At 36.0% G+C, this 26,817-nt stretch overlaps 1 protein-coding gene across 5 annotated transcripts in view; it reads left to right on the top strand.

The window, feature by feature from the left end:
• Positions 1 to 26,817, top strand: part of LOC136043853 (serine-rich adhesin for platelets-like) — a 267,313-nt gene that overhangs the window by 156,548 nt on the left and 83,948 nt on the right. For all 5 annotated transcript variants that reach the window (XM_065728839.1, XM_065728804.1, XM_065728812.1 and 2 more), the window contains 2 exons: positions 1,729 to 1,955; positions 16,615 to 16,901. In XM_065728839.1, the coding sequence (XP_065584911.1) occupies positions 1,729 to 1,955; positions 16,615 to 16,901 (514 nt within the window). The remainder of the gene's footprint in view (positions 1 to 1,728; positions 1,956 to 16,614; positions 16,902 to 26,817) is intronic.

Raw genomic sequence — 26,817 nt, 5'->3', positions numbered from 1 at the left:
GGCTGATAAATTTGGAGTTCTTCTTGATTGTTTAAAAAAAATCAGAGGTAAAACCTTTTTTTAAAGGAAATGGCTCTGAAGATATTGATAATTATAGACTAATACTAGAGACTAGAATTCTTGTTTTACTACAGCAATAGAAAAATTAATATATGAGTTATTTGCGAAGCTCCCTGAATCACAATCATTTTTTCGTTCTACTCAATTTGGGTTTAGGAAAGCGATGTCGACCAAGCAAGCTATTATATTTTTAACGTAGTTAGTTAATGACAGGGTGGATGGACTTTGGTCTGAAAGTTGCTTCAGTATTCTTCGATATCAAGAAGGCCTTTGACTGCTGGATTATGGGATATTGATGAAAAAGTTGGAGAAATGTGGTATTTGGGGTAATCTATTGAAATTATTAAGTTCTTTTCTGAATAAATGGACCCAGTGCGTTAAAATAGGGGATTTTAAGTCAAGTTACAAAAAAGTATAAAATGTGGTGTTCCTCAAGGATTAGTTCTGGGCCTCATATTGTTTTTAATCTTTATTAATGATTTGGATAAGCGCCTGATAAGCATCGATCTGTCAACTAATGAAGTTTCTAAGGTTAAGGATATTTTTACCGAGCTTTGCAGATGATACCCATTGTACGGTGGCTGCTAGGGCAGAAAAGGAGCTGCTTAATCTTTTGAAAAGTGGTATGCTATGCATTGAAAAATGGATGAGACTGAATAAACTAAAGTTGAACCACAAGAAAATCTCCTTGGTGATATATGGTAGAAGCCCCAATTGAGCTGATTTAGCTAACTGGAAACATCATGTTACGTGCTAGATCAGTGAAGTTTCTTGGCATTGTACTGGACGAGTACCTCGCCTTTAAGAACCAGGTCCGTCACATTTCTGTCAAGATTGCTTGTAGCTTTGGAATGACAAGAAAACTTGAGCATATTTTCCCGGATATTATCCTAAGGACACTATCTCTCTCTTGTGCTAGTATATTCTATTGCTGTGGGGTCTTCTACGTTCGCAGCTCATCTTCATCCAAGGATAGTGTTACAAAATAATGTGGTTAGAGTGTTGAAGGGTGTAGATAAACGTTTTTTAGTGATGTCCGGGTATGTTGAACTTAAGATATTGCCCAATTTTGGTCTAGTCAAATTTTATAATGTTCTATCTATATTCAAGTACCAACATTGTTTATTTCAAAAGAGCTTCAATGGTCTTTTTTTACCGGTTCCAAGTGTTCACGAGCTTAAAACAAGGAGTTCAAGTCAATATAGTAACCCTGGAGTAGTTACTACATGATTAAAGTTTTCTGTGCGCCATGTTTGTCCTAGTGCCGGGAATACTTTGCCACATAATATTGCACAGGAAACAAACCCGAGTAAGTAGCGAAGTTTGCTGAAAGACTATTGTTTTTGGGTTTATGAGAAGGATAAGTGACGAGTTCTCTGATTTCTTTATTTATTAAGTTAATCGAATTGTTTCATTTTTCGGTTTCTTGTTTTGTTTTTGATGTTAAATTGTCGTCACCTTTTACAAGTTGATTTATATATAGACCAATGGGATTATTATTTACCTAAACAAGCTTTGCATAAGGTTTTGTTATGTTTATTGTTGATATACATATATATATGTATATATATATATATATATATATATATATATATATATATATATATATATATATATATATATATATATTGTAGACAGGTATGGTATAAATTTTTTTATCTCTTGTAGTAAATCGTCTAGAGCCGCTAAATTTGTCTGCCACACTAGAAGATTACAATTTATGTGAAGTGGCTCTGGTTACCGCCAGAAGTCAGGATATTTCCTCAGATAACTGGGAGGAAATGCCACGCAAAACGAGCATGAACGGATCTTCCGTTGCCATTCAACCGCCACCGCCACAGAAACAAAAAAGAGGGCTTTTTAGTTTTGTTTTTGGAAAGAAGACTTCTAAGACGGTAAGATTTCTCTCATACTGGTTAAATTTGGCATTCAATGTGGTTATCTCGTGAGTATATCTATACGCAGACAAGGGGTAGGGGGAACTCCACTTTCCTACGATTGACTGGAAGGCTCCTCATGAAAGTTTGAAAAAAGGGCATAAGAAATTATGTTCTTATTTATGACCCATCCCCCTTGGATAAATTATCCGGTTTGCCTTCTAAGATTTGGAATTTCATTGATATTTGCACTCAGACTCGACTCTTTGGAATATGGTAGCGTTAAATAATTTTCCTACGGGGTAGAAAAATGAAAAGACCATTTTAGTCATTTGTTAGAAAATTGCTTTCTCATAGACTTTTTAGAAGTCCTCCCCCCTTCTTTTTTTGACCGAAAGTTGTAGTTTTTTATTTGATAAGTGTTTGCTAGGACACAAGAATGAACACTCAAAACCTGGAAAATCTATAGTGGTTCTTATTTCTATTTTTAAAGTTGGAGCTTTTAACAGGGGTATAGTTATATTTTTGTGAACCTTAATTGCAGGATGTTCATATAATAAGAAACCTTGTTCTTGGAAACTCTTTTGTTTTTGGTGATGCGATACCTCAAAGGATCGCATCACCGTTCTGGCTGAGTGGTTGGCGCACTGGCGTGGGAATTCTGTTTCCAAGGGGCACGGGTTCAATCCCAGTTGTGACCAGTTATTTAGTTTGGGACGGGGGTCAGTGGCGTGACTCTGTAAGCTCAGCCAGAGTCGACCCAGCTCTAAATGGGTACCTTGAGAAGTCTAGGGAAGGTAAGCAAGAAGGATGTGAAAGCACAGGATGGATTGCCCCAAACACCCATTGCACTTCCTGGCTGAAGGGCCATGAAACGGAGATCAGCACCGCCGGTTTGGACCTTAAGGGTCTAGTGCCGTCTTACTTACTTACTTTTTTACTTTTAAAGGATCGCCCTATCTTGTTCATTATAAGCTTTTTAGCTTGTTTGGGGAAACTGTTAAGAATCGGTTGGATTTTCTTGTCATAACTTGTTGAGCTTGGATAAGAAACCCCAATAAACTACAGAAAAATAAAAGCCGATACCGTACATACTTTTCTAGAAGTTGTAGAAAAACTATTTAAATTCCCCTGTTTGTGCCGGAGATAGAGATATTCATTTTTAATGAAATTTTGTAAAAATGTTCTTGTATACCTACTAGGAAAACGCTAAAAATCTGCCTAAAGGAATTATCACTTTAGAAATTTGGCCACTTTGGAAGTTTCTTGTGGTATAATTCGCTTTGATTGGCACGCTCGCCGACAAAAGAGACGTAACATGTCACTGTCTTTTTAGTCATATTTCACAGTCAAACCGCAAATTTTCGGCAGCTCTCGATGAAAGCTAGTCCTTTTGAGAATTCGCTAATGGACCTTTTGTCTTACTGACGTCTAGCCAACGATGAAGCTAAAAAAAGATGATTATAAGGATATGCATCCTCTTATGTCATATCTGTTAAGACCTACAAAGCAGTGTATAATTTACCCCAAAATACAACTAGCTATGGTAACCCATAAGTTTCTATGTTTTTTCAGCCTAGGACCTATTAATCTAGAACTGCACATTTATGAAAGGCAAATTAGTATGCACAGTATTAAATAAAAGAATAACATAAAGTTTCAATTAGATTAAAATAGTAAATTAATCTTGACTTCAATAAATATTCCCTTGAATGGTAATACCCGCTTTGTGAACCTAATTTTTCATCATTATATGCGTTTGTTTAAACTCTTACTGACCAAAATTTATACCTGTCGTTCAAATGTCATTTTACGGGGAACGCGGGTGTGTATCCCTGTTTTACGCTTTTTTATGCTCGTATAGCCTACGTGTACTTCATATTATGGAAAGCAGTAAATGAAAAGCAGTTATGGAAAGCAGGAATCTCAGCTATGCTCTTCCAGTTCCATGAGTAGAAAACTACCCTGAGTATCAGTTAAGGAAAACAAGCGAGTATCAGTTGTTAAGTTGTCTCTCAATCTTAGGGGATTAAGAGGGTAATTTTTTGTTTTCATTCTTGAGTAGCTTGCGGTAATTTTTGTCTCTTTCAAGTCTGAAATGTTTTCGTTTTAATTTCTGCTTCTTAGGATTTATTTCTTCATTCATACTGTTATCGTTTAATTTAAGCTTGACTTATTATACAAATTCATTTCTGCTTGTTTAAGGTTGCTTACATAGCTCTTATTTTCTGTTTTTTTTTAGAAATTTTTTTTTGATTAATTCCATAAAAAGATTTGTTGGAAATGTATAAAATAATATTTGAAAATGTATTTCTTTTTTGGTAATTTCGTATCAAAATAAAATTCTAACCTTTGGGCATGTGTTTTAAGTGTCAGCGGAACAGCGTTCCCTTCTTAAGTTTTAAATCTGTCAATTATAAAGAACCTTGCCTCCTGCTCTTAATTATCTCTTAAGATGTTTGTGACAGAGCTTGCTTCTTGTTTCCCTCAAAAAAGCTTTGAAGAAGTCTCCTTTGATTACAATATTATAGTCTTTAAGATATAAAATTCTAATTGTCACTCGAAAGAGAAATCGATTTATGAAAAAAAAAAAATATCATTCCAGAAACCTTATTTCAAAAATACCATCCTCGAGTTTGACCTTACGAGTTGTTCGCAAAAGTGATGACCTTGGGTGGTTGAACGGAGTAAAGATTTTTGATTAGTAAGAAAAATTGATCTTTTTCAAGCTTTGGCAAAATACCTTATTTACATGATTGTAGTAAATTTACATAAGAGTAATAAATTTGAAATTGGGAATGACTCATAGAGAAACATTTTTGTAGGGGATTTGAGGGGGTGAGAGCTGAAAATAATGTTGATTGTGTGTGAGTTGTTTTTTTTTTCTTTGTAGCTATGGTCCTTGTGGTTCTAAGACATTAAACATCTATGTATCGGTCTATCTGTTTCAATGAAAAGGGTTATCTACGCCTCTAACGACTTATTTGTTTTACCTTTTTTTTTCAAATAGAACTAGTGTTCGTCAAGCAGGAAAAATAGATATAAATGACCAAGATTTTGTGATAAGCTGGTTTTTCTGTCCCTGTAATTTTTTTTTAATATCTTTTACCATCATCTCCCTGGTATAAAGCTTTTTTATTTACGCTCATTACTGTTCCTATCTTGCCGTTCACCAGGGGATACAAAGCTTTTAAAAAGTATTAAGTTAACTACAAGGTTTTTCTATTATGAATGAAAAGCTAATACTACATGAAGGGAGTATTACTTTGTAGTCCTTTTCCTGGTTCCTAGGTGACTTCTTTAAAAGTTAAACCCGATCATCTGTAGAGAAAAATAAAACTTTTTATTTGTACGTTGTTCTAGTTTTCTGAGCCTAAAGGATTATAGACAGCGCAACAGCGTTGCCTAAGTAAAGAGCGATGGGGGCACAATGTATTTTTTTTGTTTAGAGCAGGGTACTTCGTATCGAAGGAGTTGTCGTAGAAACTTCAAAAAGGGCTCATTCGATTCGAAATTGAAATCTTTTCAATAGTCAAAAGTGATTGGAGAGTAACTAACCCCCCTCCCTCGCCCAACATTTCCCCAAACACATTCAACTAAAATTTTGAAATAGCGATTTTGTTCAGTGTAGTTGAAGATCAGGAAATTATTTCTTTGAGGACGACAATCCCCCACAGCCCTCAGGGCAATGGTTGTAAGTTATGCCCTGGGGGCATTTAAGGCTTAATTAGAAGGGTGATTGTATAAACTTCAGAGAGGCTCATTGGATTGTTATTCAGAAGTTTTAGTGCCATTTTTGAGATTCAGAGTGATTGGAGGGTGGATACCCCCCCACAAACACACACACACATCGCAATTACCCGAAATACATCCGATAAAAATTTTGAGATGGCCATTTGTTGTCTTAAAAACTTCAAAAAGAACTCATTTGATTGGAAATTGAAAGGGCTAGTGCCTTTTTGATAATCGAAAGTGATTGGAGAAAAAAAAATATGATAAATGTATGATCTGTTAACCCTCTACCCACGCCGTACATTTCCCCAAACCCATCCAATCCAAATTTTTAGATAGCCATTTTGTTCAACATAATTGAAAGGTCCGGAAATTATTTTTTTGAGGATGACCCCCCCCCCAAAGCCCTCGGGGCAAGGGTTGTAGGTTATGCCCTGGGGTGTATAAGGTTTATATAGAAAGAGTGAAGGTATAAACCTCGGAGGGGGCTCATCGGGTTGTTAATCAGAAGTTCTAGTGTCCTTTTTAAGATTCAGAGTGATCAGAGGCTGGATAACCAACTACACCTCGCATTTTCCCGAAATGCATCTCATAGGAATTTTGAGATTGCCATTTGTTGTCGAAGAAACTTCGAAAACAGCCCATTCGGTTGGAAACTGAAAGAGCCAGTGCCCTTTTTAATAGTAGAAAGTAATTGGAGGGCAATTGACCCCCTCCTACCCCTCTATTTCCCCAAAAACATCCAATGAAAATTTTGAGATAGCTATTTTGTTCAACGTTCAGTTCAGTTCAGTTCACTTTATTCATAATCCAACTACATTTAACTAATATCCCAGTACCCGCCCCAAGAAAGATGCAAAAAAGCACTTGCAACTGGGCGGGTACATAAAACTCATATTCTAATTAATAATTCACTACAAACATAACACAGCAAAAAAAAGACAACCAATAACGACTAATCGTTATTGAATGGTCCGGAAAGTATGTCTTTGAGGATGTCAACCCCCACAGCCCTCGGGGCAAGGGTTGTAAGCTATGCCATGTGGCATAAAAGGTATATAAATAGAGTGATCGGCGGGTGAATACTCCCCTTCCACACCTCGTATTTTCCTGAAATGGTAAAAAAAGGTAAAGAATACAGCATTAGACTTTACAGTCCCTACCGGTGGTGCTGATCTCCGTTTCTTGGCCCTTCAGCCAGGAAGTGCAATTGGGGGTTTTGGGCCAACCATCCTGTGCTTTCGTACACACTTCCTGTTTACCTTAACCAGATTTCTCCAGATACCCATTTAGAGCTGGATCGACTCTGGCTATGCTTACAGAGTCACGCCACTGACCCCCGTCCCAAACTAAATAATTGGGTACACCAGGATCCGAACCCTGGTGTACAGGGTTCATGCATCTGATAGAAAACAAAGGAAAAAGAAAAAACGAAGAATATAAAAGAACTCACATTGAAATCAATCATTCATTTTGTTGAGGACGTTCTTTGGATATAGGGTCGAAACATTCATTTAAAGTTACATTCCTCTGTCTTATATAAAAAAAATTTCCCTGCTGTTCTACTTGGTGTTTATGATAGAAAGCCAGTGTAGTCTCCGTCACTGTTTTTCCACCATTTCCCCAAGCTCATCAAATGAAATGTTTTTAGATAGACATTTTTTCAACGTAATTGAAAGGGCAGGAGATTAGGTCTTTGAGGATGGCAATCCCCCACCCACAGCTCTCAGGGCAAGAATTTAAGTTGTGGCCTGGGGGCATGTGAGGTATATACAGAAAGGGTGATCGCATAAACATTGGAGAGGACTCTTTGTTTCGTAATCAGAAATTCTAGTACTCTTTTTAAGACTCAGAGTGATCGGAGGGTGGTTGAGGGTGGAACACACACCTCATATTTTCCCGAAACACATCTGATAGCAATTTTGAGATGGTCATTTGTTGTTGTGAAAACTTCAAAACCAGCTCAATCGATTGGAAGTTGAAAGGGCCAGTCTTTTTTAATAGTCAAAAATGATTGGAGGGCAACTAACCCCCCTCCTTCGTCCACCATTTCCCCAAACACGTCTAATCATAATTTTTAGATAGTCATTTTGTTCAACGTAATTGAAAGGACAGGAAATTATATCTTTGAGTATGGCGACACCCCACAGCCCTCGGGGCAAGGCGAGTTATGCCCTGGGGGCATATAAGGTATATGTAGAAAGGGTGATCGTATAAACTTCGGAGGGGGACTTCGTTGAATTGGTAATAAAAAATTATAGTGTCCTTTTCAGAGTAATCAGAGGGCGGATAACCTCCACCCCAAACCTTTAATTTTTTAGTATTGCATCTGATAGGAATTTTTAGATGGTCATTTGCAGTCGTAGAAACTTCGAAAACGAGATAGAAACTTTGTTCAGTGTAGTTGAAAGGTCTGAAAATTTATGTCGTTGACAACCCACATACCTTCTCAAGACCAGAACATAATTTTACTGAAATAAATAGCTCTGGATTGTCAGTTTAGTACACTTATACTGATATATATTCCTTAAATTTTTAATAATTTTTTAATTTATTAAAGTTAACAAAAATTAAAACATTTTAAAAGTATTTTTTTATTTAAATCATACAAAAAATAACCGAGTCAAACTCAAAACGAGCAAAAATTAACACGAGTAGGGGTGACAATCCCCATGCCTTCTCAAGACCAGAACATAATGTGTTCTTTACTGAAAAAAAAAACCTTCAAAATGTTTTCACTTTGTTTTTACTTGTTTAAAATGTTTAGTAGATATATGAAGGGGGAAGACCTCCCCCTTGCACTCCAATTATATCACGAGTGTATGGTGCCCTTTTTAAAAGTAACAAGAGATTGGAGGGCAAGCAACCCTTCTCTCAAGTCCATTCATTTTCCAAACGCATAGAGTCAAAATTTTCAGACGGGCATTTTTCAGCATAGTACAACGGTCCATCCACTATGTCTTTAGGGATATTATGTATGTCAACCCCTCCACAATTATGCAATTGGCCCATTATGCCATAAAACTAAATGTTGCTTTAAAATAAATTAAAAGGGATTGTGTTAAATGGTTGGCCAATATGTCGAGAACGACTGAGGGTATTAGGTTGAAACGTTTGGGAAATACTACTATTACTACTTTAGCTCTTAAAATTTAATTTAAACTAAAAAAAAACAATTTTTTAACGGAAAGTAAGGAGTGGCATTAAAACTTACAACGAACAGAAATAACTTCGTATATGAAAGGGGCTGCTTCCTCATCAACGCCCCGCTCTTTACGCTAAAGTTTGACTCTTTCTCTTAACTCTACTTTTTAAAACAGTAAAAACTTTAGCGTAAAGAGTGGGGTGTTGATGAGGAAGCAGCCCCTTTCATATACGAAGTAATTTCTGTTCGTTTTAATTTTTAATGCCGCTCCTTAGTTTCCGTTAGAAAAAAAACTTGTTTTTTAAAATTTAATTTCTGAACGTTTTTGAATCAATGCATGTTTTGATTTTGGCTCTCCGCAGATGAATAATTAAAACGAAATTTGTATATTTTTTTTTTTTTTTTTTTTGCTAAAGGCTTTCTCATAGTTTTGATCGAATGATTTTGAGAAAAAAGAAGCGGGGGAGGAGGCTTAGTTGCCCTCCGATTTTTTGGTTACTTAAAAAGGCAACTAGTTATAATAATATAATAATAATAAATAATATAATAATAAATATGAGAAGCGACTAGGGAGCTAGTATACTAAAATGTAGGGAAGCAAGGCTTTTCGTCAGTTTTTTTTTCCTTTTTTTTCTCAATGAAAATATATTAAAAAAAAATAGATTATTCAAAATGTAGGAGAGAAGGTAATTTTGTATTTTTCCCATTTTTTCGATGAAAATTTTGAATAGATATTTTAAAATCCAGGGGAGACGAGCAATTGCTCGTTCCTTCCCACTCCTCAGTTGGCACACGTATGAACGGGCAAAGTTCCTTGGCGAAAAAAATAATAATTCTAAAAAATGAAAAAGGGGCAAAATATGCATGTTTGTTAAGTTTATCAGCACATAGGTAATTTCTGAGAATACACTCTCCATACATGCCGAAATGAAAAAAATATTGTAAAAAAGAAAAAATGAGGAAAATTCAAGCTGGTACAAAAAGAAGAGTAACGGTCAAATATTGCGATTGCGACCTCTGCTAAGCCGTCCTTTGTGCAAAAAAAGGAAATAATTTAGCAGAAATAAAGATAAAACTCCTCAGAAAAAATAAAAACAAAAAAGCCTTTATTTTGATTTTGTTATGTTTTTTTCTGAGGGCTTTTATCATCGTTTTACTTATTATCAAACGTTTTCTGTTCTGTTTTTCACTAGCTTAAACTGTCCCTTGTTTTTTAGGGCAGCCACCTAAATGATAGTGAAGCGTTTACAGGACGCTTTTTTGTGCTTTGATTTTTTTTTTTTTTTTTTTCTTGAAAGAACCGATTGTGTATGAAGAGTTCTGTGTTTTGCTGCCTCTACTGTGCGCCAGGATTTTTGCGTGAAAAAGATAATGTTCGATGAATACATGGGTAGTGCTCATCGATTTATACGCGAAAAAATACTACCGCAGGGTTCAAGGAGGCAAATTTCTTTTTTTTTTCACTGGCTTAAACTGTCTCTTGTTGTTTTCTTTTCTTTTTTTTTCTTGCAATTTTTTTCGTTCTATCAACAGACAAAAAAAATACAAAGATCTGATAAATACCCGAAAAGATATACCCTTTGAATTGTGGAGAAAAGTAAAAGTTAATTCAATACTTTTGCTAATTTTCTTAACCTAATGAGTGCATGAATGAAGTGACAGCCTTCCAAGACAAATAAGAACAATTCTTATACGCAAAAAAAAAACTTCAGGGTTCAAGGAGGTATTTTTCTTCTTTTTTTTTTCATAACACAACTGAATACCCAACACAAAGCTGAAGAATTACGAAAGAAAAAACAGTAAAATCTCAAAATATTTTTAATGAATTTAATTCTTGGCTTGTCTATGTTTCAACATTGGAGGGGAGTCAAGTCAAAAAGTGAATTTTATCACCCTTACTTTATATGAATTAGAGCGTCGATGAGATTCAGGCGGACAAAAGCGAATTTAAAAACTATGATGTGATGCTATAGATGGTATGCAGAGATCCGATTAGTCAATTGGTTTGATGCTCTAGTAAGAGTGTGCGGCTTATTCTTTTTTTTTTGTGCCTAAGGACAAGCAACTATAACTGAATATAGCGATTGATTACAGTCAGAAGGTTCCATTAAAGGTGACATTTTTTTGCTTAGATTGGGTAATTACATAACATTTTGTCTCATGGCTTGGGGGTCGACTTGGAACTTTTAGGAAAGACTTTTGGAGAGAGGGCTAAGGGGACTTATAATTTTAGGGATCTCTTTACATTATCTTCACTGAGGTGGGGGATCCACATCCCACAAACTCGTTTCTAAGCTGCGCACCTGTTTCATTTTTTCCCGCACATACTGGGAAAAGCAGTACAAAGTATACACAGGTGGAACAATTAGAGGAGGGGGAGGTGTAGCAAAAGATTTATTTCTGAACATCAAACTTGCTAGGAAAAATTATTTAAAATGTAAACTATGGCTTAGAACGATTGTTTAGAAGGGGAGAGGTGGGTGTTGAAACATCCAAAAGCACCAATACACTTCCATATGACAAGCTTCAAAGTTCGGGTGAGTCCTTCATACCCATCACATGGGGATTCCCTCTTCTTTTTTTATCCTGTGTCCAGGTGTGTGTTCACACTTGTCTTTGGAACCAACTTTCAAACAGTTCAGGGTAACGAACTGTAGTAAGGAGCGACCCGGCTCAATAGGAACCGAAACTCTAAAAAACGAAATTTGGATACTAATAGATACATAAAAAAAACTCGGATTTTATGCTGATTTTAAATATATAAGTATCATCAAATTTAGTCATACCGTTCAAAAGTTACGAGCGTGGGAAAATGTGCCTTATTTTGGAAAATAGGGAGAAACATCCCTAAAAGTCATAGAATCTTAACACATACGCTAAAGTTTTTTATTGTTTTAAAAAGCAGATTTTTGTGAAAGAGTTTACTTTAGCGTAAAGAGTGGGGTGTTGAGGAAGGAACATCCCTTTTCATATACGGAGTAATTTCTGTTCGTTTTAAGTTTTAATGTCGCTCCTTACTTTCAGTCGAAAAAACTTGTTTTTTTATTTAATAGCAATAAAAGACGTTTTTTCTTGTAAATATCGCCCACTGTCTCCCAAAAAAGACTCGGGGGAGCCTTAGAAAATAGTTGACATAATGTACCGTAACTCTAAAAATAGATTACATTTATCAATGCCACTAATTTGCACTGAGACTTATTTTCAAATTCCTCCACGTGTTAACCGTCGAAAGCTGTGCTATTTCTATTTATTTCACGTTTCTGGATGTAGAAAAGCTATAAACAGAAAGAAATAATAATCTAATGCCATGCCGGAGCACTATTTTTCGTTTGAAAGAGACATTCGATTTCCAGTACAACGTTTCTATTCCATTTCTAAGAAAGGCACAAGTTTTCCGAACTTTTTAAAACTTGTTGAGTGAGGGAAATTGCTTATTTTTTCTAATTCCATTGCAAGACATTTGGACTGAGAAAGGTATTAAATGAACGAAGAATTTTGGACAATTGATTCTTGTTGTGCTGTTTATGTTTGCGTTAAAAGAAAAGAAGTTTAGCCTCTCGAAACAGATTATAAAGAAAATTTGTTTCTCTGAATATATGTCAATTAATTCAGGAGGATTCACGTCAAATAAAGAGTCAAGTTTGTTAATTGTAATTGTCAATAAAAACATTATATACGTGATAAAGACACTTTTTGTGCCGACCATGTAGATAATTTTTGTGCAAATATATAAGATTTATCAAGTTTAAAGTTGCCGATGATTTAAGGATGGTACCTTCAAAATTGCCCTTTCTCTTCCATAATAGACTTTTTTAGTTTGTATGGCCAAACTGTTTAAAATTGAAGGGACGGTTTTACTATAACGTGTAGAGCTTATATAAGATAAAAAAAAAGACTCCTACCTTCCCAGAAATATTAGAAAAAGCCTTTCAGTATATATATATATATATATATATATATATATATATATATATATATATATATATATATATATATATATATATATATATATATATATATATATATATATATATATATATTATTTTACGCCTTTCGGTGAAAGAAAGAAGTATTTGGGGAGGTTTCGGTCACAGAGGGGCCTGTATTTTTGCCCGTTGTACGGAGAAAATGAGGGCTTAGAGCACTTTATGTGCAATTGTAAGGAGTTAAATGATTTGAGGCTAGAAACTTTTGGGATGGGAGTAAATGGGAAAGATTTGATAGTCGGGATTTTATAAAGTAAGTGTAAAGTGGATATTAAGAATGCGAGGAAGTACGCACGTGTAGCCATGCAGCACAGAGAGGGATTTTTGGAAGGTGGACAATAGGCGGGACAAGAAAAGAATGTTGAATGTTATTTTATATGGTGTGCTTGAAGCATTTTCTTTCTTCTCCTTTGTAGCCATGATTCATGTAGCTTTGAAAAATTTAAAATATATTGATCATGTGTGTGAATTTTGTGTAATTGTCTGAGTTTTTTAGTATTATGTGCCTTTTTTGTTATCTTTTTGCTATTATTATGCTTTTTCAAAGTTATTAATATATACCCTGTTAAATGAGTTAATATCATGTGGTATTATTTTTACTTTGTTGTTTTATGCCATGGCCCAATCCATCTATCTATCTATCCATCTATATACAGTTTTGTACTGTTTTAAAAAGTAGAGTTAAGAGAAAGAGTCAAACTTTAGCGTAAAGAGCGTGGCGTTGAGGAGAAAAAGCCCCTTTCATATACGAAGTAATTTCTGTTCGTTTTAAGTTTTGATGTCGCTCCTTACTTTCACTAAAAAAAACTTTTTTTTTTAATTTAATTTATGAACGTTTTTGAATCAATGCATGTTTTGATTCTGGCTCTCCGCAGAGGAATATTTAAAACGAAATTTGAATTTTTTTTTCTTTTTTTTTTTTGCTAAATGGCTTTCTCATAGTTTTGATCGAATTATTTTGAGAAAAAAAAACGGGGGAGGAAGCCTAGTTGCCCTCCGATTATTTTGGTTACTTAAAAAGGCAACTAAAACATTCAATTTTTTACGAATTTTTTAATTACTAAAAGATATATGTAACTTATAAATGCTTACGTAACGAACTTTTGTATTCTCATGTTTTATTACATATATGAGGGGGTTCACCCCCTCGTCAGTACCTCTCTCTTTAAACTAAAACTTAAATTTTGTCCCAATTCATTAAGAATGACCCCTGAATCACAAAAGCCGTAGAATAAATAGTTGAAATTACTGAAAATACTGTAGCGTAAAGAGCGCGGTATTAGGGGGGGATGAGCCCCTCATATGCGTAATAATTTCTGTTCGTTTTATGTTTTAACGCTGCTCCTTACTTCCAGTTGAAAAAAAACTTCTTCATATTTATTTTTCAATGTTTTATTTTAAATAATAATAGAAAATCCTGTGCTCCCTTCATGGAAATTTTCTTCCCCCATGACAAATTCCTCGATGGAAAGTTTCCCCAACATATTCTGCTCTTCTCAGCCCCTCCCCCAACCGATAAATTCCCCTAAAAACGTCTGTACACTTCCCAATGACCATTACTATAGGTAAGCACTGGTCAAAGTTTGTAACTTGTAGCCCCTCCCACGGGGACTGTGGGGGAATAAATCGTCCCCAAGAAATAGTTATAAGGTTTTTCGACTACGCTAAATAAAATGGCTCTCTCAGAATTTTTATCCGTTGACTTTGGGAAAATGACTTTGGGAATTTGAATTAGCGTTGGAGGGGGCCTAGGTGCCCTCCAATTTTTTTGGTGACTTAAAAAGGGCACTAGAACTTTTCATTTCCGTTAGAATGAGCCCTCTCGCAACATTCTAGAACCACTATGTCGATACGATCACCCTGGGGAAAAAAAAATAAAAACAAAGAAACAAACAAATAAACACGCATCCGTGATCTGCCTTCTGGCAAAAAATACAAAATTCCACATTTTTGTAGATAGGAGCTTGAAACTTCTACTTAAATGTTCTCTGATACGCTGAATCTGAGGGTGTTATTTTTGTTTAAGATTCTGTGACATTTAGGGGGTGTTTCCCCCTCTTTTCTAAAATAAAGCAAATTTTCTCAGGCTCGTAACTTTTGATGGGTAAGACTAATCATGATGAACTTTATATATTTAAAATCAGCATTAAAATGCAATTCTTTTGATGTAGCTATTGTTATCAAAATTCCATTGTTTAGAGTTTTGGTTACTATTGAGCCGGGTCGCTCTTTACTACAGTTCGTTACCACGAACTGTTTGATCAAAGGGAGCAGAATCTTTTTTTAAGTTCAAGTAAAGGCAGTCTCTAAAAAATGTTCTAGCATACCTGCTAGGAAAACTCTAAGAACAGCTAGAAGCAAATATCATTTGGGCAATTTGACAGCTCTGGGAGTTCCCTGTGGCAATACCTGCTTTACTTTAAAACCTGGCCGACTAAAGGGACATATCATTTATGCTTTAGGTATACTTAATAGAATGCGCTTTGCTTAACAATTAGCAAAATGTTATATATTCCTTTGTTTTAAACTAGCCACTCGTTAGTGGCGTTAATGGTTGTTTTTAAACTTGGCCCTGTTAATTTTTACCAAAATTATAAGGCAATTCACTTGAGTAATATCTCTGGGGATGTTGAAATATTTCGCTAATGGAACCTTTGTTTTTGAGACGATCAGCTGACGCTGAGGCTCGCAATTTTTTTTTTTTTTTTTTAAGGTTTCGAGCCACCTTAAAGCTACCGAAAGCATTAGCATACGACCGTGTATATATTGTTGGAAAATTGGAAATACTCCTAAAAGGGGCGCCATGCTGTTGAAAATTTCACAATCAAAGTCAGCAAGTCTGACGACTAATTACGGATCGTCTCCGTCCTATATCTATGTAAATACAGAATTTTGTGTTTTTTTCTGTTTTGTGTTTTTTTCTGACAAACGATACCATGGACATGTGTTTACTTGCAGCTTGTTTTCCGGGGGATTCATACCGGAAAAGGGATTCATACCCACCCCCACCAGGGGGTGGGCATACCGACTTGGAAATTGTGGATGCCAGAATGGGGCTAGTCGATTCGGAGCATAAATTCATAGTTTGATATATGTTCATAGTGCTTAGCAAAAGAGAATTAACAACGCAAAATGACAGCTTTGGCACGGATAGGGTTAATAGTCCATCACCTGAAAATGTTGAGATAGCCCGTCGGTTCAAAAAAGAGCTACGTAGTAAACCCCTCATTTTCTGTAGAAACGCTGCTAAAGGGTAATCCATCCGTTGCAAGGTACGACAATACACGCAGTAGATGCAAATTAAAAGGTTAATATAGATAATTATTTCTAAGATTAATTTGACTGAGCTGAGGGAGTCTTCAGCCCTCTAATATTGTAATATATCTTCTGATCGTTTTAAATTTTACCGCCGCTCGTACCTTTAATTTGAAAAAAATAAGATCAGGTCCTAGAAGCTAATAAGGATTTGAGTTTGTAGTAATTTACATGGGAGGAGGGTAAATTCTTGGACATAATTGAATTTCATAATTGAATCTCATCTATACTTTTTTTAGAAACTTTTTTTTGGATTTGAGAAAGGAGGTGGCTATCCGTAGGACTTTCAATGCGGAGGATTGGTTTGTTAGAGACTTTAAATGATCATCATTAAAGCTGATATAAAATTTTATCAGCCATATTTTGTATGTGGGTTACACATTATTTTTGCTTATAACGTTCCATTCTCTTTGTAATTTAATCAGTCTTTCACTACTCTATTAAGGTATAATCTAAGTTATTCTTTTTCAAGCTTAAACTGACTTGCAAATTTTTCCAGAGTGTTGTCAACAGCAGTAGTCTTAGTGGAGGAAGTATTGGTGATAGAAGTGTTTCCCCCGTGCGTTCAACTTCTCCAGATGTCTCCAATAGCATCTCGCCAACTACGCCACCTCTAGCAACGTCTTCAGTTGTTAGTGCTCCTTCCTACTCTGAAAAAATATCATCAGCAAAGAGTTTGGAAACGATGAGCATGATAAGTGACACTAGCAGCACTAAAGGAAGTGGAGGAGTGGCTAGATTCAAAAAACGACAGGCCCCTGCCCCACCACCTGTAAATAGAATGAGGTAAAGTTGTGGTTTGTGCATTCGATGTTCTTACCTTATTTTCTCTGGGACTAGTGGAAAGTCATAGAATTAGAAGCTCAAGCTATTGCCTTATACCAAAGAAGATTTGATATTGAATAGGAGTAAACCTATGCAGTGTTGACAAGGGTATAAGTAGGAAATAGATTAGAACCAAGGCTTCATCGACTGTAAGCTTACTCAGTTCAATTACACTAGAATTGGCTCAAGCCATCCGAGAAGCAGTAGTACTGCTGGCTTCTATTACTTTACTTCTACTCTTCTATTTCTTCTGCTTCTTCTTTCATCTACTCTTTAGGGTAAAATAAGAGAATAGACAGCTTTCATATTGCGGGGTATTCGATTACGCTGATTTTATTTTATTTCTCCAAGATTAGCTTGAATTTCCACTCTCATTAGCCTCCGACACTCTCTTTCCCAAACTGAAAGCAGAACCGCCACCTTTCTATTTTGCCGTAGAGATATCGTTTTTCAGTTTTAGTTACGGACGCCACTAATTTTCATTTGCATCATAGCAACTTTGAAATGCTGAAGTCCAAGTTATTGACATAAAACGTCTTAGGGGACTTTATTTCGTTGTTCCTCAATATAACGGATTTTGTGGCTTTCATATTAACATGGATTTATTAATAGCATTTTTTTTTTGGCACTTGGTATTTACCAAGTGACATATAGCGATCGCAATTTCTGTCCGTCGGTCTGTTGGTGTGTCTATATGTCCCGGTTTTGGTAGTTTGGGCACTTCCAGATAAGCTAGTACAATGAAAGTTGGCAGGCGTCTCAGGGACCAGACCAGATTAAACTAGAAATAGTCGTTTCCCCGATTTGACCATCTGGGGGGGGAGGAGGAACAAGCGAACGAAATAGTTGAGAAGAATTTTATTTGCCGGTAAAACAAATGATTGTTGTTCTTAAGTCTGGTTTGCTGGTCTAGTGTTATGATTCTCGCTTAGGGTGCAAGAGGTCTCGGGCTCGAATCCCGGACCACTCAATTTTTACATGAAGAAGATCCAAAACTAGATACGTGATCAATATAACGATCGCTGAAAGCTGGGAGACGTATCAGGGACCGGACCAGATTAAATTAGAAGTAGTCGCTTCCCAAATTGGACTGTCTGGGGGGAGTCGAAGGACGGTTATTTCGGAAAAGTTAGAAAAAATGAGGTATTTAACTTACGAACAGGTGATCGGATCTTAATGAAATGTGGTATGTAGAAGGATCTTGTGTCTCAAGGCTCTTATTTTAAATCCCGGCCTGATCCGTTGACATTGGGGGGAGTTGGAGTAGGAAACCGGAAATCTTGGAAAATGCTTAGAGATCGGGATGAAACTTGTTGAAAAGACTAAGCAAAATTCCTAGATACGTGATTGACGCAACCAGACTGGATCTGCTCTCTTTGGGGGAGTTGCAGGGGAGGGGGGATTTCCAGTGCTTTAGAGAGTTCAGAGAGATCGGTATGCAACTTGATGGGAAGAATAAGTGCAGGTTCTACATACGTGATTGACATACCGAACCAGATCCGATCTCTTTGTGGGAGTTGGGGGGATTTCTAGTTCTTTGGTGGGTTCGAGAATAAGCACATGTTCTAGATGTGTGATTCACATAACTGAACCGGATCTGATCTCTCATCACAAATGCCATATGAGCTCTTGTTTTTCGTTGAAATAGTTTTATTTCAGAAATACCAAGTTGAATCAAACAGTTCGTGGTAACGAACTGTAGTAAGGAGCGACCCGGCTCAATAGTAACCAAAACTCTAAAAAATGGAATTTTGATACCAATACCTACATCAAAAGAATCGCATTTTAATGCTGATTTTAAATATATAAGTTTCATCAAGTTTAGTTTTACCCATCAAAAGTTACGAGCCTGAGAAAATTTGCGTTATTTTAGAAAATAGGGGGAAACGCCCCCTAAAAGTCATAGAATCTTAACGAAAATCACACCATCAGATTCAGGGTATCAGAGAACCCTACTGTAGAAGTTTCAGGCTCCTATCTACAAAAATGTGGAATTTTGTATTTTTTGCCAGAAGGCAGATCACGGATGCGTGTTTATTTGTTTTTTTGTTTTTTTGTTTTTTTGTTTTTTTTTTCTTTTCCCCAGGGGTGATCGTATCGACCCAGTTGTCCTAGAATGTTGCAAGAGGGCTCATTCTAACGGAAATGAAAAGTTCTAGTGCCCTTTTTAAGTGACCAAAAAAATTGGAGGGCACCTAGGCCCCCTCCCACGCTAATTATTTTACCAAAGTCAACGGATCAAAATTCTGAGATCGCCATTTTATTCAGCGTAGTCGAAAAACCTTATAACTATGTCTTTAGGGACGACTTACTCCCCCACAGTCCCCATGGGAGGGGCAACAAGTTACAAACTTTGACCAATGCTTACATATAGTAATGGTTATTGGGAAGTGTACAGGCGTTTTCAGGAGGATTTTTTTGGTTGGGGGAGGGGTTGAGAAGAGGAGGATATGCTGGGGGAACTTTCCATCGATAATTTGTCATGGGGGATGAAAACCTCCATGAAGGGAGCGCAGGATTTACTAGCATTATTTAAAAACACAATGAAAAAATAAATATGAAAAAGTACTTTCAGCTGGAAGTAAGGAACAGCATTAAAACTTAAAACAAACAGAAATTATTACCCATTTGAGGGGCTCACCTCCTCCTAATACCTCGCTCTTTACGTTAAAGTATTTTTAGTAATTTCAACTATTTATTCTACGGCTTTTGTGATTCTGGGGTCATTCTTAATGAATTGGGACAAAATTTAAGCTTTAGTGTAAAGAGCGAGGATCTGACAAGGGGGCGAACCCCCTCATATATGTAATAAAAATATGAGAATACAAAAGTTCTTTACGTAAGCTAATTTATAAGTTACGTAAATCTCTTACTAATAAAAATATTCGTAAAAAATTAAAAGTTCTAGTTGCCTTTTTAATTAACCAAAAAATCGGAGGGCAACTAGGCTTCCTCCCTCGCTCTTTTTTTCTCAAAATCATTCGATCAAAATTATGAGAAAGCCATTTAACCAAAAAAAAAAATATGCAAATTTCGTTTTAATTATTCCTCTGCGGAGAGCCAAAATCAAAACATGCATTGATTCGAAAACGTTCAGAAATTAAATAAAAAAAAAACAAGTTTTTTTAACTGAAAGTAAGGAGCGACATTAAAACTTAAAACGAACAGAAATTACTTCGTATATGAAAGAGGCTGCTTCCTCATCAACGCCCCACTCTTTACGCTAAAGTTTTTTACTGTTTTAAAAAGAAGAATTGATAGACAGAGTCAAACTTTAGCGTAAAGAGCGGGGCGTTGATGAGGAAGCAGCCTCTTTCATATACGAAGTAATTTCTGTTCGTTTTAAGTTTTAATGTCGCTCCTTACTTTCAGTTAAAAAAACTTGTTTTTTTTTTATTTAATCCTAAATAGATCCACTAATGGAGGAAGAAAATATTGGTATTTTACATACACATTTTTTTTTCATTTTATTAATCTAATTATTTTTCAATTTTCTGACGATGGTTCCTATGGAGGAATACTTCAATGGGAGGAGGCTTAGGTGTTAGTTCGATAGAGAACAATCTGTACTAGTCTGTGTGAAAGAACATTTATTGTGCAAAATTTGCACAAATATATAATAAACTACAAAGCTCCGTTTTATTTTTGACTCTTTTTATTTCTGATCATGGACTTTTACGTGCCCCCGACATTATTTTTCACATTAGTTTCCCCTTTGTAGCGAACTTTGACAGTTTCTAGCCAATTTACACGATTAAATTTCAGCCATTTTTCAGGCTCCTTGTTTGGGCAGCCCATACTCTTAAAAACAACAAAATTTGACCATTTTTCGCCTCATTGTCGTGGGAATCAAATTTTCTTTTCAAGTTGTTCTTTTTCTTTAGGATTTCTATGACTTCAGGACTTCAGGATATAACTTTCAAGCCTATTGGAAAAAGGGCCCCAATTTTATTGGCCTATTATGCTGGGCTAACTTTGTATGTTGGAGTCCCCTTGGCCCAGTTTGAGGTTTCAAGTCTTTGAAAAAAAATTGATCCTATATCGGCCCTTGGTTGGGTTCTGTTTTAGGTGGAACCAAAATTTCTATTTCTTTTTTCTTCTCCATTGGGGTCCATTTAGTCCAAGGACTTAAGCATGTAAACCTACAGCTTAGATACCAATACAGTTATGAAAACTCCTATCTTGCCCATGAGAGGCTTTTGGTACAGAGCTTTGAACTTGGCGCCTCCTCCAAGCCCGTGCTCCGACGCGTAGATCGTACTACAACACCATAGGTGGGATCTAATATTGGTATCTAAGCTGTGAATTGCTCCGACTTTTAGATTCAGACTGCCAATTTTCTGTCGCCAGCCGCTGGTTTCGCTACCGCGCACTGTGTCCCAAAAATAAAGCGAGTTTTCATAACTGTATTGGTATCTAACCTGTGTGTAAACCTCATCCCAAATAATAACAAAGACATTTTTTTTATTCAATTTTCCCTAAGTTTTGAAAAAATTTATCAAACAGTTCGTGGTAACGAACTGTAGTAAGGAGCGATCCGGCTCAATAGTAACCAAAACTCTAAAAAATTGAATTTTGATATCAATAGCTACATCAAAAGAATCGCATTTTAATGCTGATTTTAAATATATAAGTTTCATCAAGTTTAGTCTTAGCCATCAAAAGTTACGAGCCTGAGAAAATTTGCTTTATTTAGGAAAATAGGGGGAAACACCCCCTAAAAGTCGTAGGATCTTGACGAAAATGAAACCATCAGATTCAGCGTATCAGAGAACCCTACTGTAGAAGTTTCAAGCTCCTATCTACAAAAATGTGGAATTTTGCATTTTTTGCCCGAAGACAAATCACGGGTGCGTGTTTATTTGTTTGTTTTTTTTTTTTTTTTTTCCCCAGGGGTCATCGTATCGACCAAGTGGTCCTAGAATGTCGCAAGAGGGCTCATTCTAACGGAAATGAAAAGTTCTAGTGCCCTTTTTAAGTGACCAAAAAAATTGGAGGGCATCTAGGCCCCCTCCCACGCTCATTTTTTTCCCAAAGTCAACGGATCAAAATTTTGAGATAGCCATTTTGTTTAGCATAGTCGAAAATCATAATAACTATGTTTTTGGGGATGACTTACTCCCCCACAGTCCCTGGGGGAGGGGTTGCAAGTTACAAACTTCAACCAGTCTTTACATATAATAATGGTTATTGGAAAGTGTACAGACGTTTTCAGGGGGATTTTTTTGGTTTTGGGGGTAGAGTTGAGGGAGGGGGCTATGTGGGAGGATCTTTCCTTGGAGAAATATGCCATGGGGGAAAAAATTCAATGAAAAGGGCGCAGGACGAATCTGGTCACGTTAGAAAAAAACGTCAAATTAAGAGCTTAATATACAATGCTGGGTGTTCGGAGCCTCTCTATTATGGAGTATAATTTGAAAATAACACAACTATACGAGCGATAAAACATATATACCACAACCATAACTACTGCTAAGAGATAACACAACTATAAAGCGAAAACAGGTGAAAACTAACGGGAAAATAAACGAACTAAGAGGTGGAAGGGGCCCAGAGAAAAACTATAATCCTTTTTCAATTTTGAGCCTAACTTCCGCAAAGGAGTAATAATGTCAGAAGCCCCGAAATACCGAATTATTTTCTTTTCAAACAGTTCGTGGTAAGGAACTGTAGTAAGGGGTGACCCGGCTCAATAGTAAACGAAACTCTAAAAAACGGAATTTTGACACTAAAAGATACATCAAAAGATTCGAATTTTTACGCTGATTCTAAATATTAAGTTTCAATTAATTTAGTCTTTGTCATCAAAAGTTACGAGCCTGAGAAAATTTGCCCTATTTTGGAAAAAAGGGGGAAACATCCATTAAAAGTCATAGAATCTTAACGAAAATCACACTATCGCATTCGGTATATCAGAGAACTCTATAGCAAAAATTTCAAGCTCCTATCTAAAAAATGTGGAATTTTGTATTTTTTGCCAGAAGACAAATCACGGGTGCGTGTTTATTTATTTGTTTTTTTTTGTTTTTTTTCCCAGGGGTCATCTTATCGACCAAGTGGTCCTAGGATGTCGCGAGAGGGCTCATTCTAACGGAAAGGAAAAGTTCTAGTGCCCTTTTTAAGTGACCAAAAAATTGGAGGGCAAATAGGCCCCCTCCCATGCTCATTTTTTTCCAAAAGTCAACAGATTAAAATTTTAAGATAGCCATTTTGTTCAATATAGTCGAAAACCATAATAACTATGTCTTTGGGAATGACTTACTCCCCCACAATCCCTGAGGGAGGGGCTGCAAGTTACAAACTTTGACCAGTGTTTACATATAGTAATGGTTATTGGGAAGTGTACAGACGTTTTCATGGGGATTTTTTGGTTTGGGGGGTGGGGTTGATGGGAGAGGGCTTTTTGGGAGGATCTTTCCTTTGAGGAATATGTCACGGGGGAAGAAAAATTCAATGAAAAGGGCGCAGGATTTTCTAGCATTACTATAAAAAAAAAACAGTGAAAAAATAAACATGAAAACGTTTTTTCAAATGAAAGTAAGGAATAGCATTGAAATTTAAAACGAACAGAGATTATTACGCATATGAGGGGTTCTAAAAATACTTTAGAATAAAGAGCGAGGTATTTAGGAGGAGATAGATACCTCGCTCTTGATGCTAAAATATTTTTAGTGATTTCAACTATTTATTCTACGGCCTTTTTGATTCAGGGGTCATTCTTAAAGAATTGGGACAAAACTTACGATTTAGTGTAAAGAGCGAGGTATTAACGAGGGTACAAACCCCCTCGTACACATAATAAAAATATAAGAATATAAAAGTTTGTTACGTAAGTTAATTCTTAAGTTACGTATATTTTTTACTAATAAAAACGTTCGTTGAATATTAAAAGTTCTAGTAGCCTTTTTAAGTAACCGAAAAATTGGAGGGCAGCTAGGCCTCCTTCCCCACCCCTTATTTCTCAAAATCGTCTGATCAAAACTAAGAGAAAGCCATTCAGCCAAAAAAAATTAATATACTAATTTCATTTCAATAATTTATGTGCGGAGAGCCAAAATCAAACATGCATTAATTCAAAAACGTTCAGAAATTAAATAAAAAAAAACTAGTTTTTTTAACTGAAAGTAAGGATCGACATTAAAACTTAAAACGAACAGAAATTACTCCGTATATGAAATGGGTTGTCCCCTCCGCAGTCCCACGCTCTTTACGCTAAAGTTTTTCATTGTTTTAAAAAGTAGAATTGTGGCAAAGAGTCAAACTTTAGCGTAAAGAGCGTGGGACTGCGGAGGGGACAACCCATTTCATATACGGAGTAATTTCTGTTCGTTTTAAGTTTTAATGTCGCTCCTTACTTTCAGTTAAAAAAACTAGTTTTTTTTTATTTAATATCTACAAATATTGATCCAAGCTACGGGGGACTAGAGGGGCGGGCGTGTAGCAATAAAGCAATGGAGTGAGATGGCTACTTTCAAATAACTTCTTTCCCTCAAAATTGGCCCTAAAACTCCGAATTTTCATTTGAATGAGGCCCTCCAAGTTTTCTAGTACCACCCCTTCCATACGAAGTTGTCAGGGGAAAACCAAAAAATAAATAATGCATTGAAGGAGCGCAAGGCCTTATCCAGGGGGTTAGGGAGTTTGAATCCCCACCCCCAAAATGTTTGTCCGACTCGTAAAAACGTAACAAAAACAAAAATAAACATGTTTTTGATGTGTTTTTTAAAGTTTTTTTATAAAACCCTCCTCCCCCAAAAATTCTTTCCCCCCTGGAAAAAAATCCTGGATACGGTACTGGAGGTACGTGACTCTTTAGTATTGTGATGCTAAGGTGTTACCTTTGATGTGTTCAGTACCAACCTGCGGTAATTCATTTATCTTGATTTAATCTGTTATTATTTATTTATTACAAATATTTATTTTGATCCATCTTGTCATAAACACTATTTTCATGGTTGGTGTACTTGTTGCTTTACTATCGCAAATTTGCCTTTCAAAGCACTTCTATTATTCAAATACAATGGACTGTGTCTTTCGCTTAAGCAGAGATTAATCTGTGACCAAAGTCATTGGCTTCCTTGATTTGTTACCTCATCTCCCTATGAGTCTGTGATAATGGCGCCAATCAAGTAGAATATATTATTCATAGACATCACCATAGTATCTCAACAAAAATATTTAAATAATACATGATTCTTTTTTCACTAACTGGTCTTCTATGCGCTGTAAGTACATGTTGACTGATGAGCAAGCCCACATGCTAAAAACTTAAACTGGTCAGCAGTGATTTAAGCTTGTTTCCGCTGCCCGGTTCTTGCTGATAATTTACAGTTAACTCCCGGAAATGGAATTGTTAACTAACAAAAATTTATCACTGTTAATTATTGGTTAAAGGGTGCCAGTCATTAAAATTTTTGAGGTGGGCAGAATGTATTTTTTTAAATCTGGGGGGGGGGGTAATATTTTCATTGAAAATACCGAAAAAGTATTTCTCAATGAAAATAATAAAAAAGATATTTTTCATAGCATAGGGGAAATCTAGGGGGATAGTCCCCCTCCCCCACTGCCCATTGCCTCCTGTAAGCGGCAACACATTAATTGGGCGAGAAATTTAAAATGGAATTTTTAAAATCAATGGTATTTGCATCTATGGTGATATAGTGAGTTGATCTTCTCTAGGTGATACGGGGCCCGGGGTTGATTGGGTAGCTATGTGTGGATAGCTATGAGCTACCCACACGAAGACATTTCTGGTCAAGAAATGTGTTAGTCCACCGATTAGACTTAAACAATGTTTCAAAATTCACAACAAATATGAGAATGTATTAAAGATAAGATTATTTTTGCCTGCTTACAAACATACAAAAAAGAGGAGTAATTAAAACAAAAAAGACAGAAAAGAAAAAAAACGAAACGAAAAATTCAACGTCTAAACGACACAAATACAAAGCTTATAATTACTCAAGACAACACTAATAGACAATACGAAATGGCAAAAACTGCATATTTTTGTAGAATTCTGAATTGTGCAAACAAAATTTTACGAAAAATTTCTTCGGCAACTTTTTCAGTTGTTAAAAAATTTTACTAAAAATCTTTAGTGACAATTTTTGTATTAGCTTTCGAAAGCAAATCTGTTAGACACTTTGTGTATTTTTTGTTATGATGGACAAATAATGTGGCAAAAATAAGAGCCAAAAGCTCATATGGCACTTTTGACGAGGCAAGAAGAGCTAAGAGCTCATATGGTATGAGTTCTAAAAAAAATTCTAAGAATCAATAGATTGATTTAAAAGGAAAATCCGAGGCTTAATAGCGGTCAAGATTTAAAATAAGAGCTCTGAGTCACGATGTCCTTCTAAATATCAAAATTCATTAAGATCCGATCACCCACTCGTAAATAAAAAATACCTCATTTTAAAAAAAAATTCCTGTCCCTTTAGCCCCCCAGATGGTCAAATCTGGGAAAACAACTTTATCAAGTCAATTTGTGTAGCTCCCTGACACGCCTACGAATTTTCATCGTCCTAGCCCGTCCAGAAGCACCAAACTCGTCAAAGCACTAAACCCCTCCCCCAACTCCCCCAAAGAGAGCGAATCCAGTACGGTTACGTCAATCACGTATCTAGGACATAGGCTTATTCTATCCACCAAACTTCATCCCGATTCCTCCACTCTAAGCGTTTTCCAAAATTTCTCATTTCCCCCTCCAACTCCCCCCAATGTCAACAGGTCTGGTCGGTATTTGAAATAAGAGCTATGAGACATGAATTCCTTTTATATAACAAATTTTATTTAGATCCGGTCACCCGTTCTTAAGTTAAAAATACCTAAATTTTTCTAATTTTTCCAAATTATTACCCCCCCCTCCCGGCTC

This window comes from Artemia franciscana, chromosome 1 (genome assembly GCF_032884065.1).
Source record: "Artemia franciscana chromosome 1, ASM3288406v1, whole genome shotgun sequence".
NCBI classification, from domain to species: domain Eukaryota; kingdom Metazoa; phylum Arthropoda; class Branchiopoda; order Anostraca; family Artemiidae; genus Artemia; species Artemia franciscana.
Note: the sequence above shows the minus strand (reverse complement) of the source record. Positions and strands in the feature narration are given on the sequence as shown.